At 41.1% G+C, this 19,623-nt stretch overlaps 1 protein-coding gene across 4 annotated transcripts in view; it reads left to right on the top strand.

The window, feature by feature from the left end:
• Positions 1–2,826: 2,826 nt before the first annotated feature.
• The window catches only part of MARF1 (meiosis regulator and mRNA stability factor 1), a 34,190-nt gene continuing 17,393 nt past the window's right edge, over positions 2,827–19,623 (top strand). Inside the window, exons 1-13 of one of the 4 annotated variants that reach the window (XM_090024015.1) lie at positions 2,827–2,933; positions 4,220–4,424; positions 5,696–5,845; positions 7,907–8,081; positions 10,813–11,039; positions 12,670–12,787; positions 13,507–13,679; positions 14,369–14,806; positions 15,339–15,496; positions 15,621–15,785; positions 16,643–16,832; positions 17,363–17,541; positions 19,359–19,439. In XM_090024015.1, coding sequence (XP_089880141.1) covers positions 4,281–4,424; positions 5,696–5,845; positions 7,907–8,081; positions 10,813–11,039; positions 12,670–12,787; positions 13,507–13,679; positions 14,369–14,806; positions 15,339–15,496; positions 15,621–15,785; positions 16,643–16,832; positions 17,363–17,541; positions 19,359–19,439 — 2,198 coding nt within the window. In that variant the 5' untranslated portion in view covers positions 2,827–2,933; positions 4,220–4,280. Of the gene's footprint in view, positions 2,934–3,106; positions 3,255–4,219; positions 4,425–5,695; positions 6,365–7,906; positions 8,082–10,812; positions 11,040–12,669; positions 12,788–13,506; positions 13,680–14,368; positions 14,807–15,338; positions 15,497–15,620; positions 15,786–16,642; positions 16,833–17,362; positions 17,542–19,358; positions 19,440–19,623 lie in introns of those variants that run through there. The other 3 variants (XM_090024013.1, XM_090024014.1, XM_090024016.1) reach the window with 3 other exon arrangements.

Raw genomic sequence — 19,623 nt, 5'->3', positions numbered from 1 at the left:
GTTTTCACAGAAATATGGGCAAGTAGCTGTAAATGAGTTCAAATATTAAAGTGTAACCTTGGTATATTAAAAGCCCCTCTCAATCTACTCTTTGGTTACTGAAGATTCTGCATTTCCACTCTGCTCTAACTGAACTCATGGACATAAACCGCCAATGCATGGAAGTGGTCAGTAAGGCTAACCACACCTTGTCGTGCATCCACCGATGCATCACAAGCAAGGCCAAGGAGGTGATCCTCCCCCTCTATGCGACACTATTCAGGCCACAGCTGGAGTACTGCATCCAGTTCTGGAAGCCACACTTCAAGAGGGATGTGGCTAACCTTGAGAGAGTCCAGAGGAGGTCCACTCGAATGGTCACAGGGCAGCAGGCCAAGCCCTACGAAAATAGACTATAAAGGGCCTGAATCTATTCAGCCTCCAGAAGAGAAGACTGAGAGGGGAACTGGTGGCCGTCTATAAACTCACCAGGGGGACCAGTGGAAAATAGGTAAGGCTCTGTTCCCCCAGGCACCACCTGGGATAACAAGAAGTAACTGCCACAAATTGATTGAGAGCAGGTTCAGGGCTTGATATCAGGAGGCATTACTTTACAGTTAGGGCTGCCAGGCTCTGGAATGGGCTCCCAAGGGAGGTGGTGCTCTCCCCTACCTTGGGGGTCTTCAAGAGGACCTTGGATAGATACCTGGCTGGGGTATTATGATCCCAGCACTCTTTCCAGCCAAGGGCAGGGGGTTGGACTTGGTGATCTGTTTAGGTCCCTTCCAGCTATAGAAACTATTAAACTAAGGTTAGGCCCTTTGAGAGACACCAAAGCACAGTATTTACATGCGCCTTTTTTATTATTTCCATTTGGAAATTATTGCAATAGAAGCCCAACAATCCTGTAGAAAGGTAAAGAGAAGCTAGGAATGACCTGAGTGATCACACCCAAATGCTGTTTATCTAGCTTAGGCCACTGGGAAGCACAGGAATGCTCACCAGCCATCACCAAGCCAAATCCTAAAGCTCAGTGCAGTCAGGTTTCTTTGATTTGACTTCACCAGACTTCAGGTCTACTTTTATTAATAACAGGGCTAGGGCATCCTGATGCTTTTTGAAGTACTGCAGGGGTGCACCTATGGGATAATGCACACAAATACTTGCTCATTAGGTGTGTCTGGTATTTGCTTCCTGAGAGGCAAAACAAATACACAAATTACCTCATTGGAGTTTGATTCAGCCCACATGAATGAGAACATACATCACCGATTGCACTAGCAGCTCAGCAACTAGTTTTACAAGATACCTGGCAACAGGCACCCATATATCCTTGCAAGGAACTGAAACTTTGATCCTGATCCTGTTGACTGACCATGCAGGGTCAAACCCCTGAAACCATAGGAGACCAATCCTGCAAAGGCTTAAATATCTGCTAAGAGGAATGCTGATCCTTTGAGTCCTCAAGGGAGCAAGGCGTTAGCGCAATAACAATGTAAACCAGGGGTTGACAGTGTTTTTAGGCAGAGTGCCAAGAGTACCCATAACCTCAACTTGTAAGATGATGGTGTGCTGGGGTGGATGGCGGAGGACCTGCAAAGGGGGCCCATCTTTCCAGCTCCCCTGCTGTCCATGCTGGGGCACAAATGCTAACCAAAATACCTTCATGTGCCACGCTCTGGTATACGTGCCGGGGGATGCCTACCCCTGGTGTAGACTCTTCAGTTAAAGGAAAAACCCTAACAAAAAAAATTAGCAAAATAATCTTAGCATTGATCCGCGGCAGATATAAAAGTTGATGCTGATCTTTAAACTGTAATGGAGCCATAAGCACTAACTCTGGGTGCTCTGGGGCTCAAACACCCTCCGAAAAAAGTTAGCAGGTGCTCAGCACCCATGGAGTCATCTGCAGATGTTTAAAAAAACCCCCCAAAAAACGCACTTTACTGGAAGTTCTGCCCTTTCTGGTGACCTCTACCCAGCTCTGTAGTATCTGTAAAGATCAGTCTCTTTAGCAGAGCTTTTTGATGCTTTTAGCTAAAACCAATTCAATCAGCTATTAGATCAAAGCACCAAAAAGGCCCCACTAAAGCACCTGATTTTCACAGACCCTGCAGAGCTGGGCAGAGTAACGTGCTGCCTTTTCTGGGCCTGCTGAGGCTTGGCTGGGAAAGTGCTGAGTAAAAAGTAAAATGCTGGGGTTGGTGGTTTGGGGTTTGTTTTTGTTTTTTTGGGGGAGGTGGGGGGAATTACACCTGCCCGCACCCACCTGGCAAAAAACAAAGTCAGCACCTATGATCTGCCCCTCTATCTTCACATTTGCTTACTTCAGACATTAAAAAAACCCCGAACCTTCAGCGCATACTCTCCGTTTTGCTATTTCGCCAGCCCAAGAGCCTTCTACCTAGCTACGCAGGTGGAGGAAAAAGTCTGTTTCTTTTTTGATTCCCGGACAAACTATTTCAAAGCTGTTGTAGACCATCAAAAAAACAAACCCCCAAAAACTTAAAACCGCCTTTAATTCATATCTAAGCTATCTAAATCTGGGAAAAGCCGTGGGGCTACTTTGCTCCGGGTCACTGGAAACATCCCCTCAGATGACCATCTCCCAGCTGTTTCCCACGGAGAAGCCATCCTGCCACAGCCCACCAGGCCCGGCGCCTCTAATGCGAGTGAATCCATAGGCACAAGCCCGGCCCGCGGACACACGTGGGTGTGGCGTCGCCCCGGCTGCCTGCGGGGGGCGGGGCCCTGGTTGGCCGAGCCCCGCCCCCGCTCGGAGAAGGTGGGGGTGGGGACGGGGCTTTACGACAGTTCCCGTTTACGACCGGCGCCCGTTTGCGGCCGCGCGCGGTGCTTGGCGGCGGAAGCGCGGAGCGGCGGGGGAAGCAAAACAAAGGGGCGGGGGGGGGCGGGCCGGCATGTGAGGGGCGGCGGCGGCGGGAGCGGCCCAGGTGAGCGGGCGGCGGGGCTGCGCTGCGGCACGGGTCGCTGAGGAGGAAGCCCCGGGGCGCACCCACCGCAGGGGGCGTCGGAGCTGTTCCCGGGGCGGCTCCGCCCGGAGACACTGGGAGGGGCTGCCCCCGGCTTCTACCCCCCGCCCCCGTCCCGGGCTTGTCACCCGGCGGGCTCATGGGCGGCCCCTGCTGGTCTTGCTGTTGCTTCAGGCCGGAGCGGGGATGCAAAACGCTGCGGCCAAGCCAAGGGGGTGGGGGACCCGCTCAACCCCCCCTGAACTCCCCTCAAACCCCAGCCTACTGAGCCTCAGCCCAGAGGTGAAAAGCACGGAGGGTTCCTTGACTCTTATCTTGTATAAGTGTTTCTTGCCCCTTTGTTTTAAAGTGATTGAATAAGTGTCTCCATTTCATAAGCCGAATGCTTTCAAGTTGCGAGAGTCGATCGGCTCGATGTCGCGTTCTGAAGAGGCTGCAGCTGGGAGCAGGGATCACGTGGGCAGTTAGGCTTTTATGTTCGTAGTAGTTGTGTAACTTTTTAGTATGGTACTTTTAAAAAAACCCTACAGTAAAGGGTTTGGCAGACACCACCCAACTTACATAAATGAAACTAAAGGCTGAGAAACAGCTTGGCCTAGCGGATGCAGCATGTGGGCACAGGTCAAGAAGTCTGTTTCTAATCAAAGCTCACTTAATAACATTTGCTGCAGGGTCTTGGGAGGTTGCTTAGGTTTCTGGGACTCTAAAACAAGACAGATGCTTATATCTCAAGGTATGCAGAGGATTAGCAACATTTTATAAAGAGTCTGGATTAGGGAAAGAACTATATAAATACTTGGTATTTACATTGTATGTCCGAAACAGATGAATGTATAAGTTGTTGCAGGTTAAATGAGAGAAAATTTGATGATTATTTAGTTTCCCATTTGTTGAGTACAGTGGGTTTCATTTTGAACACTTCTCTTGAAAATCTAGATCCTGGTTAATATTCATAAGTGGAGTGATGTTATGAACTATATAAAACCATTTCAGTAGTTGGTAGATTTACCGTGAGCCTAAAAAATACTTATATCAACTTGCTTATGCCTCAGGTTTGTGTTCAGCTTCAGGGAAGAAGTTACAAAAACACATTGTAGATATAAGTCTAAGTTGCATTCAAAATATTTATTAAGTTGAATCAAGTAGTACAGATACAGAAACTTCCTTTTTATTGGAGTACAGAATAAAGCAATATATTTTTCATTATCTTTAAAAATATTATTTAAAACATGCTCACTTTTTTACAGGTGGGAAGAATGAAAGAAAAGAGGGATGAAAGAATGTTGAACCATTTTGTATGGCTGTATAATGGAAGGAAACAGTTCGGAGAACCTCTGCAATAGATCTTTTGGGTGGCTTCAGCGACAAGATAATGATGTTAAACCATGGCTGTGGAAATTCTCTAATTGCTTTTCTGCAACTGGAAAGACTTCACCTTGCAGTACAGACACGGTAATTTTTCACTGTACTAAGAACATAACTAATGTACTAAAATAAACTGATGTTTCTCATTATGCAGTATTAGGTGGGCAATGGCTGGGTTGTAGAGTAATTGAGTAGTGTCAGCTGTGTCACTGACCAGTTGAATAGTTCTTAGCAAATAACTTTTCTTTCTCAGTTTTGCTCCATCTGTAATGAATAGAGAATACAGTGTATGAATACTCAGTTTGATCAACTTCTTTAAAGTGGTTTAGGATCTGTGGACAAAAGGCACTCATGTACTAGATGATAGTATTTTACTGGAGAGAGGAGAGGCATTTTTCCCATCTTCATAGCTGATTTGCTTAAGCCCTGAATCATAACATATAGTCCTATTTCTTATAAGACAAATTTTTAGCACAACCTTTTACAGTTATTTACAAATGTCTAATTCTTAACTATCTTTTGTCCCACGACTCTACGCACTTGCATTTTAAAATTCTAATGTAAAGATTGAAAATCTAATGAAATCTAGAACTTGCACGTGCAAAAAAACGCATGTACCCAATAAATTTGCTTCCATTGTGCAGCCACCCCATGGACATCCAATGTTTTGTTTTGGGTTTTTTTGTTCTTCCTCTGTTGAAAAATCACTGCTTTGCCATCATAGTTTACCTGCGTTCTGTCTCTTTGTTTTTGTTCTTTTTCTGTTCTTGGCTTTTAAGATGCTCATTTTTCATTTTGTGGATACTAGGTATCTTTCAGCAGCCTATTTTTGATGGCCTTGATCCAAGTCTAAGTAAATGTGTGTATTCTAAGTAAATTATATATTATAACCATCTCTTCATTACTTCTGCATTGCAATTTGCTTCCATTACAGAAGTTGTATGTCCTGGTGATATTATATGTCCGTTTGCTTTGCTTTTCAAGTGGAGAAAAAAAATTTTAATTTTAATTTCTTAACTTTTTTTTCTTCTGCCTCCTTCGGTTTCTACATTTAGTGATCTATCTTTGTAGTCAGTTACTGTTCTGGTTTATAGTCTTTTGTATTTATTATCCCAGAAATTTGTCCCTTTAAATTTATGTATGCAACTTATACAGAAGATGTCTAGAGCTTAGCACATGTATCTGATGTTATGATGGTATTTATAATCATTTATGATTTCCTGGCTTCTGTCATAGTTAAAATAACCAGTAAATATTAGCTGTTTGTTACTGTAAATTAGTGGGTTATACCTTTTTACATTTTGGGGTAAATCTCATGTATGCTTTTTGTTTTTTTTTCCCCCTCCCTCCTCCACCAGAAAGATTACATGGAGAGCAACAAAACTGCTGTGGAATTGAAGGATGCTCCATCTCCTCACCATGCTAGCTCTAAACTCTTTCCAGCAGTACCACTTCCTGATGTTCATCCTATTCATCAACGGCAAATACAACTTTCATCTGCCCCCAAAGTAAGCTGTTGCACTCACGGCTCTGACTCTTCCTGCACGTCTCAGTTGCATTTTGGTAGTGGTGGTGGTAGCTTGATTCACCCTGGCACAATATTAGACTCTCAAAGCACTGGGACAATTACTTGTCAAATAGGGTCAGGGTTTGCTTATCAGTCTGCATCTTCACTCAAGAACGCTACAGCTAGAAGCAGTTTGACAGGCATTACAAATGACTTCCCTGGCATGTGCATAGAAAATAATGTATCTTCCTGTCAACATCTGCCTTGTTGTGGAAAACTCCATTTCCAATCCTGTCATGGTAACGTGCACAAACTGCATCAATTTCCAGCCCTTCAGAGCTGTCCATCTTCTGGATATTTTCCCTGTTCTGAATTCACGAGTGGGGCTGCAGGGCACTTGGAGGAGCACATTACACAATCGGAGCTAACATCACGTGTGTGCGCCAACTCTTTGCACCTAAATATGGCACCTTCGGTTTGTTTAAAGGGTTCTCACTACTGCAGTGACTGTTTAAGCAAGGTTTGTATACATTGCATTTCCTCATATAAGGTTTATTATAAAAGCTCTAACAAACAGGTCTTTAAGTGGGAGGGGCTTGAATCTTGTAGTTTAGGGATCAGCAATCTATGGCCCACACAGAGCAATTAGATGTAGCTCACAGGGTTGGGGTTGGGGGGTCAGCAGTGAGGAGTTTCACCTGTGCTATGCTGCAGCCAGCCAGGGGAGAGAAATGATAATGGCAGCTGGATCATAACCCATCTTGGAACCAAGCTAGTCGTCTTGGCCTGCTGCCAGAAAGCATAAACAAGAATAGCAGTTGGCAGTGTTATGTAGAATAAGGGCCATGGTATAGGAAGACTGGTCTTTCCAAGGTGAGCACTTTTATGGAAGTAACATTCACTTCTGTGGGAAAGTAGAACAGGCTATTGTACTGTTTGATTGTATGTATCCTAATTCTATTATTAATTGAACAGAATGTTAAATAGTCCCGGAAAGAGAGCTTACTTTTATTCTGACAGATCCAGATGAAATGTAACGTTAGTAGTGACTTGATAGATTGAATGACGTTTAGTCTGTAATCAGCACAGGGATCTGATCAAGGTGGATCTCATGAAAAAAGTCAAGTGCCTGAGATCAGCCTTTCCTAACCTATAATTTACTTTTTTTGATTCGATATCAGTTCAGTATATATTGAATATTTAACTGAATTTAGATTTAAATTTAATTTTAAATTTTACTAATGCTTCAGAAGTGATATTTGTTGCAAATCTTGTACTGCAAAGCGTTACCTGAGGCTCAGAAATTGAGAGGAGTTTAAAAAAATTAATATCAAAATGAATATATAAATTCACTTCACCAAACAAGGCCAAGAATTTAAAAAACTCATCAGTAACTTATGGATGCCTTGATATTGGAAATGTTGAGATTCATTAAAACAACAGTCTTCCCCTCCTCCCCTACCCTGTTGAAAATTGAGGCTACTTGCAGACATAAAAAAACCCAAACAGCACTTAACTTTAAACTTGGTGTGCTCCTGCACTGAGCCCAGCACATGCCCAGGAGAGGCAATGTATTGGCTGGACCCAGCTCGCCCAACATCTGTATAGATCAGGCACTTTAGCGGGGCTTTTTTGTCACTTTTATCTAGTAGGTGATTGAATCGGCTGTAGCTAAAATTGTCCAAAATCCCAGCTGGAGTGCCCAATCGGTACAGATTCTGTGGAGCTGGGTTGAAGTAAGGTGTTGCTGCTTCCGGTAAAGTATCATTTTGTGATTTTAAACATCTGTGAGCAACCTGAATGTCTTAAGGATAGTGTCTGAATCAAGCACTTAAACTCCAACAGTGACTGAGGATTCTAAGGTGTGCAAAGAAAGGAAGGTTGTACGAGGGAAAGATGCTTTATTCAGTGTTATTGATGTACCTGTTCCTCTGAAAATTAACCTCAGTTGACTAGAAAGTGTTTGTCATTGGAGGGGTAAGAATCAGTGTTTAGAATTTGGAATGGTATGCACAGTTATGTACACTAAACTAACTCGTGTTTTGGAAAAATGTCTCGACAGCCAACCAGAAATACTTTAATTGATCCTGCTAAAGTATGGCCAAATATTCCTCCTCCAAGTACTAAGACTGCACCCATCTCTATCCCAATATGTAATGGCTGCGGAACCAAAGGAACGGCAAAAGAGACGCGTTTATTACTGGCGAGCAGCCTGGGCAAATCTCCACAGGAATATGGTAAACTCCATTTGTTTGAAAGGTTTACTTAAAGGATGCACTTCTTAAAAAGCTGTTGAATATTAAAAATTTGCACCTCTTTCTGAGAATGTTTAAGTAACACCAAAACATACTAAACTATTTGTTTCTGTTTGATAGCTCAGCCCAGTCAATAATGACATTAGCATAATGCTGTATTTACTCAAATACAAGACAAAGTTTTTTTTTTTTCTCCTCAGTTGGCTTTGGAGGGGAAAAAGCCACTTGTCTTATTGCATGTAAGGAAATCTCACTAAACACATTATATGTCAATAAACTGCTAGCAAAAGCAGCATGTGTTCAGTAATGGAAACCAACTATGAAGCTGATGAAATGCAGCCAACACTAAACACAATTAAAATACATGTCCGACATTGGGCAAAGATGCTGATGGGAATCTACCACAAGGATACATTAGTGCAAACCATCTGAGTAAGACATGCTAGTGCCCATTAAGTGCAATCCCCCTCACCACCGACTCTTTCAAACCATGGCGAGCTACAACATTGCATACAGTTCATCCAATAGCCCTTAGTTGTGCCCCCTTTCAGCCTGGTGCATATGATCAACATGGGCAAGCCCCCTATCAGCATGTCCAGATGAGCACAGTTGTGCAGTATGTGGTACCTCAAACACGTTTGCAACACCACATACCGTGCAGTCTGGTGTTTTCTGTGCTGCGAGGGTGCGCTGCTTATGCACAGGGGTGAGAAAATGTGCTGAAAAAAAGAAATAGAGCATGCATACTTGGGCATAGTGCACTACTGAAAAGTGGAGCTAGGCCACCTGGAGCTGTGCTGTGGCTGCTGGTGAGGCTCTGCCTGCCAGGATTGCCATAGCTGCAGCCCCAGGAGGCCCCCAGGACCCAGATAAGGCTTCTGGGGCCAACACAGTACTGGCTTCAGCCTCCCCTACTGCTCCCTGGTGTAACATGCCACGCACCAAAGCGCATGTGGCACTGGCATTCCTTGGGGACAGGTAGCTGCATCTCAAGGTGTGCTGCTGCTAGTTGTCCCTGGGGAATCAAACTCCTGCACACATCTGCGCCCCAGGAGATGAAGCCAGACCAGGTTGCTCTGCACCTTATTTGCATGTAAATTTTTGGAGCATCCCAGGACTTGTGAAAACAACACATGGTTCCAGGCATGAGTGGGGGCTAATTAGCATACATATCCTTTGAGGAGGGTATCTGGAGTATACATGCATACTGAGCAGTGCTGAGTTGTGGGGTTGCTCTGGCTTAAAATGCTGTTTACTGGTGGGGCCTAACCAGGGGAATGAATTAATGCGGTAAATTGTGAGCCTTTTGGCTTTGGACTAATATCATGCATAATCTATACTAGATACAAGTAGCTGCCAAACTGCTTTTCAAAAATGTGTTTATGAAATACCTGTGCTTAAACTTGCAGCTGTTTCAAAAAAACCCAAAACTATGCATTAATTCTGGATGAGTTAAGTCTGTGGGTACTAGATGCAAATTCTGGGTTGCCCTGTTTAATTTCAAGCTTTTTATTTTCACATTTGCTCCTCACTTCCACATGCTCAGGGGGAGCAGGGTCTGATAGTAAGGAGAGGAGGGAAGAGGCTGCTGAGGGAGACGGAGCAAAGGCCTACCTGGTTTTTCTCTCCCTCCCCTCCCCAAATTGACTTTCCCTGCTGGATAAATTCAGGGCAAACTTCCAATAATTAGAGTCTATACCTGAATAATTGTAACCAATTTTATAAATCTTCCATACGTAGGATCTAATTAGTGGGGGGTCATCTTATATTCAAGGTCATCTTCTATTTGAGTAAATACAGCATTTTTGTATACTTACCTTTTGAACATTGGTTCCAAGTTCAGTGATGGGGTACTTTTCTCTCATCTAGAAGTATTAATTTTCATTCATGTGGCACCTGCTATTTTCTGGCCATTGCGAGTTATAGAACACATGTAAGCATGATTCAGCTTTTGTCTGTTCTGAAAAATCAGAACTAGAATTATTCCTCAGCTCATGATAACTCCTTGTACCAGAGTCATGTTCCAGTTCAAATTTGTTTTTTAGTTATTTAACAGCGCACTTCACACTGGGCATTTACGTTACTATTTTTTGTTATTAATACAGTAATAATTGTGAACTTCTGTGTAAGGTTTTAGACAACAATTAGCAATTTAAGTGGTGTCAGAAACGCCCTTCCTCAACAAATTTGCTTGGTTCTTTAACATAGTTTTGATTTTGACAGTCTCATATTTTCTATGGCAGGATGTCAAAGATATAGTTTGAGCTGCATCCAGCCTGCAGACCAATTTCATCTGGCCTGTGTGGCTCCTAGAGGCCTAGAATTTGTGGGGAAAGGCAAGCAGGCCAGACTCCTAATTCTCGTGGCCTGTTGGAGGATACAAGCTGGAGGGAGGGAGAGAGCAATCTTTGTTCAATGGCAATCAATTTCTTCTCCAAACTTGACTAAGAGAAAACATTGGTAAATTCATGGTTCAAGTATTGATTTAAAATAAAGAAGAATCATTTTGCATTAAAAAGGTGGCCCTTTAAAACAACTAGTTGTTACTTCTAATTGCATTGCTTAGTTGCATTTCCTGAGAATTGTTGTTCTAGGCTTGTAGTTCAATACCTACCTTTGATATCTTTTATATCCTAATGCTTGTAACTGCAGAGGTTCATTTTCTAAGCATCATTCAGACTGAAATTAAAGGTATTTCATCACATCTGTACAGGATCTCCAGAAGTTGCAGTAACTGGCCAGTTACTAGAAAACTTGCCCCCCATTGGAGTCTTCTGGGATATTGAAAACTGCTCAGTTCCGACTGGCCGTTCAGCTATTGCAGTTGTACAGCGAATTCGTGAGAAGTTTTTTAAAGGTCACAGAGAAGCAGAATTCATCTGTGTGTGTGACATCAGTAAAGAAAATAAAGAAGTTATTCAAGAGCTAAACAACTGCCAGGTATGGGAGAGTGAATGAGAGCAATTTATGGTGTGCTTAATTAAGGGAAGCTGCATGCTTTCAGACATCCTAAATGTATGTAAACAATCTGTATTAGGGTTTGCAAATTGTCAGGATAGATTAGGTCAGGTGATGTTAGGGAGCACCAGACATTTGTTCTTGCTTTATTTAAAGTGGAGGGATGAGTTCTAGTGAAACTGGAATACCATTTTTTTATGACGGCACTGCTGCTTATTTTTTCTAGGATTTAATGTGAACTATTTCTAGGTCTTAATCTGTTAACAGATAAGTTGCTGTGTTCAAACCTTTGTTTTTTCTTGGTAGATATATATTTTTAATTCAGTATTTGAGCATGCTTAAGTCCAAGCAAGCATATGTCTGAATTATATTTTAGGTTTATTAGAGATCTGAAATTCTGAAAATGATTACTCTTTTGAAAACAGCTGTATCGTTGTTGGGACAACACTGAATAGACCATTGTTTCAAAATAGTGAAAGGGGGAATATATCTTTTAAGCAAGGTATTGGTGAAGTTGAAATAGCTCACTGTAAAGCCCAGTCATGTAAAACAGAATTAGGATTATGGTTATTGGTGGGCTTGAAAGTGCAATTCGGAAGTTACCTAGATAAATAGGTGGACAAATGGGGCTAACTTACTGAGTCCAAACCCTTAGTAGATATCTAATTGCCAAAAAGAACAAATGAACCAACGATATAAATCATGTTTAGGTTCAGTTGCCAATTAGTATGAATTCTTCAAAAATTAAAAAATTGCTCAAAATAGTTCTACAGTTCTCATTAAAAATGTATACATCTACGTCTACAAAAAACTGTTCTAGCCTCCTTGAGCACTGTAACTACACTTTTCTGCAGTTTCAGCAAAACATGTCTGCCCGTCTTGGAACAAGCATTGGTCAGCATTTTAAACGGATTCAATCCTTTATCTTCTAATAAAAAGTCCTAATAATTCTCAGAAAGGGTCCCCTTTTCCTGGGTTGTCCATATTTTTGAAGACTCTAGTATTTATAGATTCTCTGTTTTAAAAGTGTTTCCATCATACCTGCCAGCAGGGTTCTCTTGTTTACTGCTGTGTTAATGGTTTAGGAATGTGTTTTCAGATTTTATTTTCAGGCTAATTTGAAGGTGCAAGCAATCCTTTATTAGTAATTTTTATTATAGTAATATCTTGTGTGTTTTAACTTTACATAAGTCAAACAAACATTAAGCTCTTCCCCATGATTTTATTAAAATGCAAAATTGAAACAGTGTATTCAGAACAAACAATATTATAGACCAATTATAAGAGAATGGTTTAGTTTATCACGGTTTCTCTTGTACATCCTCTAGCACATGCAACTCTCCTCCTTTTTAAGGGGAGAGCTAAGTACAGTGGATCTAAGATTAATTTATTAAGTCTGTTTATTTTTTAAAGAAGTTCTCAAAACTTCTCTCTCAAATCTAATTTCTCCTATGAAACACCTTTCTACTTCATACCTTTATACATCATAAAGTATTTTTGTGTGGTGTACATTGTGTGTTAAACTGAGAGGTAAATGCAGAACTTGGTCTGCTATATGTGCTTTTTTATTTTTAAGTTTTTTTCTTTAAAAGCACGTTTTTATAATCTGTAGGTGACTGTTGCACATATCAATGCCACAGCAAAGAATGCTGCTGATGACAAACTGAGACAGAGTCTTAGAAGGTTTGCTGATACTCACACTGCACCTGCCACTGTGGTTCTTGTCTCAAGTAAGTATGTCAGTTGTATTGTGAAAAATGTACGGTGTCTTTCTAGACTTTGGGGACAGAATTCAGGTCCTCTCTTGCATGTAAAAGTTTCAAGTCAGACCTTCACGGGGAACGTTTGCTGTGTGATATTTCCCAAAGGTTGTGTTTAGAATCAGCACTATCTAGCGAAGTGCTCAAATGAGAATTGATAACAGATTACAGTGATCCTTTTAAAACAATAATGAGTGAAAACTGAATATTGCTTATTAAACCATGATTTATATATAGCTGACATATCACTGTGTGCGTCATTGAAAGGTCTTGTAAGTATCTTCCAATAAGACTTAAGTGGGCACTGCGTATTGATTTCATTACTCTAAATAATAGCCTTTGTGGAAAATTTTGGAATATGTCTTCTACTCCAAAGTATTCAATTTTTGCATTATTACAAGAGACTAATGCAGGATACATACATATCATTAATATTTAAATGCCACATTTCTGGACTTCACTTAATGCTATAATAACTCTATTGAAGCAAAATCTTTATTACAGAAGTATCTATTATGAGTTAGAAAGCTTTTGTTAGAGTCTAAACTTTGCTGCTAAGTGGGATATCCCTTTTTCTAAATGCTTAGAGCTATTGTTATTCTTTTTGCATGAAGCTGCTTTTTTGAGGTAAGCAGAACCTGTCAAAGTAATCTCTTATGAGTGACTTGACTGGATTTTTTTTGTTTCAGCTGATGTAAATTTTGCTTTGGAACTTAGCGACTTGAGACATCGGCATGGTTTTCATATAATTTTGGTACATAAAAACCAAGCTTCAGAAGCACTGTTACATCATGCTCATCAGCTTATCCATTTCGAAGAATTTATTTCAGACTTGCCACCAAGGTTGCCATTGAAAATTCCTGTAAGTGACTGTTATTATTTATATAGTAGAAAATCTCAGTGTGTATGAGTCCTCTTATGTCTCTGATTTTGCAGAAGTTCATGTAACAATTGGGATATTTTCAGCAGCACTGCTGTGTGTTTCAAGGGTACGCACCAAAGTGCTCAATCTATACAGACACTGTGGAGCCAGGTTGAAGCAGTGCACTGCTTCTTCCAGTAAAGTGTGGTTGTTTTGTTTGCTTGTTTTTTAACATCTGCAAGCAGCTGCATTTCAACTTAACCAGGAGCACTGCAAACACCAGGACTGCTATTGTTTCTGTATTGATAATTTGCTTTTTTTTTAACCTCTTCAGTGGCAGTTCTTTAACTCTGAGCCCTGGTATCATTGCATTACAAAAATGTCCATTATTTCTTCCTGAGATACAAATTATACCAATTTTGTCTGCGTGTATTTGTAGGTATGCTTGTTCATGAACTGTCATAGTTGCAACTTTTTGGGGTTGCAAATTCAAAAGGTGAGAAGTTCTAGGAAAATAGGATGATTCCTGCATCTCCTAAATGATTTTAACCTTTAATTAGTGTTCCCTCCCACCACCCATTATAGTTTTCCCAAGTTTTAATTTTGGACCCCTGGAAAATGTCAGCAAAAAGATTGTTTAGTTATTTGTAATTATGGGAACTTATCTTATTACTTTTTTCTTTCAACAGCCATGCCATACACTGTTATATGTTTACAACTTGCCAACAAACAGAGACAGCAAAAGCGTCAGCAACAGACTCAGGCGCTTGTCTGACAACTGTGGAGGGAAAGTGCTAAGCATTTCTGGAAGCAGTGCAATTCTTCGCTTTTTAAACCAAGAAAACGCTGAGCGTGCTCAGAAGCGAATGGAAAACGAAGATGTGTTTGGCAATAGAATTATTGTGTCTTTTACCCCAAAAAACAAAGAACTCAGTGAAACAACAAAAAGTTCAAACTGTGTTGGAGCGGAAAAGATGAAGTCTCCAAAAAAAGTGAACAAGAACACAAAGCTGTGCCTCCTCAGCAAAGACTCAAGTGACCAGTCTTCCAGTGCCAAAACCACTGCAGGGAAAGGATTGCAGATGCATGGCGCTGCCACAAAAGCTGCAAATGTTAAAAGTTTACAGGTAGTACCATCATTCTCATTCCTGCTATGTTCTTCTGATATAATCAGTAGTTTTCTGAATCTTAACCTCCATGTGTTGGGAGTGATTTTCCTCAATGGAGGATAAGATCTTCTGAAGAGTAGCTTTTATCTTCTGCCTTCACACCACTCTTTTTCAGGCCTAAGTGCTGTCAGTTTGCTGTCCAGGGCTCCAAATACTGCTGTTATCATTTAACTTTGCTTTGAAAACGACTGATCTTGCCTACTGTATCTTGAAGGGGTGGGAGAGTAATTCAGTGCGCAAATAATCCAGTAATTCTAAAGATTGAAATGGACCTCTACCCCATTTCATTGTAGTTACCACGAATTTCTACCATATTTCTAACAAAATGTTGCTGTTTGTTTTTAAATTGTCACTGGGTATAATTTTACTTCCAATTGCACTTAGAATTTATTTGTACAGCTGTTTTGAAGAAGGAAAGTCTTATGAAGGAGAAAATGTCACAATTTTTATGGGTTTTTTTCTTAACTGCTTTGTTTCCCTTGCTGTAAAGGAGCTGTGCCGCCTTGAATCAAAAACTATCAGTAGAAATATTGAAAACCAGCAAGACCAGTTAAGAGGACAAATTCCTGCACAGAATAACTCTAAACAAGTGTGTCCAACAACCAAAAAAGTAGGAACAGGAGAATCTACCTGTAAAATCAACCAGAAGTATGTTGGGGGAAAAAACTAACACTACAATAAATTTAATTGAGTAAAAACCTTGAGCTCTGCAACATAACGCATCTCTTTTTTTTTCTTCTCTAACCCCTCCCTCCCACCTCCTGTCCCCAAGTAAAAAAGAGACCGTTGTTCCCAGAAGCATTAGCAACTCTCCTGTAGAAAGAAAAGATAAAGATGAAACCGTATTCCAAGTCAGCTACCCTTCTGCTTTCAGCAAGCTAACATCATCACGACAGCTGAGTCCTCTGTTTATGTCCCAGAGCTGCTGGTCATCTCGGTAAGTCTGCATGTATTTAATATCTGGAATATTTGGGCTGGTTTTGCTAGGTGATTTGTGTTTGTTTAAAAAACAAAAACCCCCCACGAGCCTTCCTGACCTCACTGCCAAAAAAAATCCTGCCTATGGATTTGTGTCTAACAGTCATTTTGACACTAATGCATGGTGACTCAGCCTTAAGTAAGAATGCTAACGTATTAGTTGCTATCTGAGCACTAATGGATAGAGCTGGATTTAAAAACAAGAAAGGGAACATTCCTCACTTTCGGATAGAAGCTCACTTTGTGGTAGCTGTTTCTCTCCTTACTGGTAATGGTAGAGTTCACAGTATTTCTGAAGTACTTCTGCTTCTTAACATTTGAGGCAAGATTTTTTTCCAAGGCCTGCATGTGCCCAGCGATGCAAACATTGCCTAATGGGCTTGGGAAAAGTCTTCCTGGGTAGATAACGGGAAGAAGTTTTGGCTTTTAATGTATAGAGGAAAGTATATATTTTATGAGCAAAAATTCTATCCAGCTCCAAACTCTGCTGTTCATTTTGAGATGATAGTTTTGTGGGGGTTCTAGGTTGTTTTTTTGGGGGGAGGTTGTTTGTTTGGGTTTTTCTGAGGAAATAATCCATTCTTCAGTGTAAAAAGAAGACACTTTCGGTTCCTGTGTTTGGACACGTGAACAAAATGCTTTTGTGTAAGAAAAATTCAGTTAACCTTGGTAAATCTGTTTACCTAATTTGTGTGAGCTTTCTTGCACATGCTTGTATTTTCAGCACGTGGATACCAACAGAATCGTCGTTTGTCATATTCATTGAATGAAAACAAAATGCTTTTTTTCCTTTTCTTTTCTTTTCTTTTTAATCAGGAGTATGTCTCCAAACCTTTCAAACAGATCGTCCCCACTCACCTTCAATATTATAAATCAGACCAGTGGTACAGACTCTCCTGATCCTTTTGCAAATGGTGCAGATATTCATATCAGCAATATAGACTACAGGTTGTCCAGAAAAGAGTTGCAGCAAATTTTGCAAGACATTTTCTCTAGACATGGCAAGGTAATGGATCTAATCCTTTCTGATTTTGTTTTGATTTGATTTGATTTCCTTTCTTTAGCTTTCTATAAGGACTAAAAACTGGTCTGGTGACATCTTAACATGTTGGAACTCATCAATTAGTGTTTTGTGATGCTGAGCCATAATACTTCTTGATCCATGTATTTTGTTTTGTATTCTGTGTTTCTAGGTATGTTAAACATGACAGAGGTGCTGTGTGCGCTTTCATTTTGAGCTTGTAAAATATTTTTTAAAATTACCCTCTACTCCTAATGTTAGATTCAAAAGTAATGGATGGCTTTAAATATTGAGTTGATACTTTTAATCTTATTTAATCATAACTGAAACAAAGGTGGATATTGTTTTGCTACCAAGACTAGAAAATAACCCATCAATGAGATGCCATGGGGTGGTTTATAAATGGCTGCAAAATAAATTCGTGTATAACTTGTCTAAATTTCCATGTTAAAGAAATGGCTTCTAGGTCAGTCTGGTCTCTTTTGTGACCTGTGTGGTTCATATTTCTCTTCCAGGTAAAGAATGTAGAGCTCAGTCCTCATACAGATTACCAACTGAAGGCTACAGTTCAAATGGAAAATCTGCAAGAAGCAATTGGAGCTGTCAACAGTCTTCACAGATATAAAATTGGCAGCAAAAGAATTCAGGTCTCTCTAGCAACAGGAGCTGCTAATAAATCTCTGTCCCTTCTTAGGTATAAAACAACTTAAATGCTTTTTCTTCAGTTATTAGAGAACTCAAAGAGCAATGAGGGAGAGAGGTTGAGAAGAATCCACGCAAAATTTTATTTTTTGTACCAATTGACTAAAGTTCATTTGAAGTGAAGAAAAAGTTTTTATCTTGTAATGTTTAGGTTAGCACTAGCTAAATTCCGATGTTTTGTTTACGGTGCTTTTCTGCTGTATAAAGGTACCAGAGCTTCATTTGGAAGCTTCATGCTATTTGACTTCTTACCATATTTAAGTTCTGGAGGAAAGTCAGTTTGTCAGTTTCATGAAACTGGTACTGTATTCAGAAGTTAGGAAAAGCCAAGGGAGCTAAAAAATGACACTGTCAGTTACTGTTCTACTTCTGGGTGCTTACTTTATATCTTATTAATATGGCTTTCATATTATCTTCCATAATTACCTGGTGCCTATCTCTTATGCAATTTTGAACAGTCTTTGAATTAGAGGGCAAGAAATAGGGGTGCACTGATAGACATTTTTGGGGGACAATACCGATAGCTGATATTTAAGGAGGCATATTGGTCAATACCAAACTGATATCTGATACAGCTACCATCAGCTACGGTTAAAGGAGTGTGTGTGGGGGGGGACAGATCAACACCTGTGGTGAGGAAGGGGGCATGGGCAGGGCACGGGACAGAGGTGCAGCTCATGGGGTGCGGGCATCTCTTGCTGCTGCTTGCACCTCAGGAGGGTGGGGCAGGCACGTGCCCCTGGATTGGCACAGCGTGGGGCAGGTTGCAGCTGCAGGGTGGAGCTGGTGCTGTGTGGGGCTCTTCTCACAAGGGGCTGGGCTCCTGCGGTGCTGGGAGGAGGCTGTAGCCATTCCAAATTTTTCTGCAGTTCTGCTCTCAGTCCCGCACCACCACCTCCACTGAAGTGCCAGGAAAAGCCATGGCGGCACCAGTTGGTGGCGTGGGGCTGGGAGCAGAGCTCCAATAAAATCTGGGGTGGCTACAGCCTCCTCTCTGCACCGCTGGAGCCTGCTCTGAGCCCTGCCCCCAGTGAGAAGAGCTCTGTACAGCACCGCCTCCATCCTGCAACAGCAGCCCGCCCCGCACTGTACAGATCTGGGGGCACACCTCCTGCCCCTCCTGGGTGCAAGCAGTGGCAGGAGCTGCCTCCACCCCATGAGCTGCGCCCCTGTCCTATGCCCCGCCTCAGCTGGGCAGTGCCTGCCCCTTCCCTCACTGTGGGGGGCATTGATCTGCCCCCCCCCACATACCCCTTCCCTCCCCTTCTAACTTACCAACCAGAGGCAGCTCTCCATGCTGCCAGCTCTGCTCCTCGCTGCCTGAGTGCTGCGCTACTTTGGTGCCGATGTTTTGGTGCTCCTTTAGAGATATTACAAGTCCTTTTTATCTTCTAAGCAGAAGTATGACATACTTAGTGTGGCCTGGATGCAACAGATCAGAATTTGACCATTTGTCCATTTGTTATGCTTAATACTAAAAAGTGATATATACAAACATAGCTTAAATGTGCCCTAGTCCCTACTTTGACTTCTGTTCCATCATTTACAATTTGGCAAAAATACCAGTGAATTCTGGTTGCTTTAATCAACCTACTGTTTTGGGATCATATGAGGCTAGGGATTCCTGTTGCTCCCTGACTCATTTTTATAAAAGGTTAACTTTTATTAAAACCAAAAGCATTAAATTGGTAGTAATCAGGGTACTGCATCCTCAGCGGAGAAACAGAGTAATTGAAGTAAACTTCAAGATTAAAGTTAACTTTTGCTTAATAAAATAAGGGTACTAACACTAAAAAATTTTACTTGCAGTTCAGAAACAATCTCTATTCTCCAGGATGCTCCTGCTTGTTGTCTGCCTATATTCAAGTTCACAGAAATCTATGAAAAAAAGTAAGTTTTAAATTGCATTTGGTTTTAAATTTTATTACCAAAAATAATGGGTTTTTTTCTGTTTGTAGAGTAAAAAAACAAATGATTAAAGTATAAGCAATATTTTCTCTGCTAGTGTAGCAGAATTCCATGCATTTTTATGTAGTCAGAGGCCTTGGTTTTCCGTTATAGTTTACTACCTTTT

Source organism: Crocodylus siamensis, chromosome 12 (genome assembly GCF_052110815.1).
Source record: "Crocodylus siamensis isolate JL-2025a chromosome 12, ASM5211081v1, whole genome shotgun sequence".
In the NCBI taxonomy this organism is placed as follows: Eukaryota; Metazoa; Chordata; order Crocodylia; family Crocodylidae; genus Crocodylus; species Crocodylus siamensis.
Note: the sequence above shows the minus strand (reverse complement) of the source record. Positions and strands in the feature narration are given on the sequence as shown.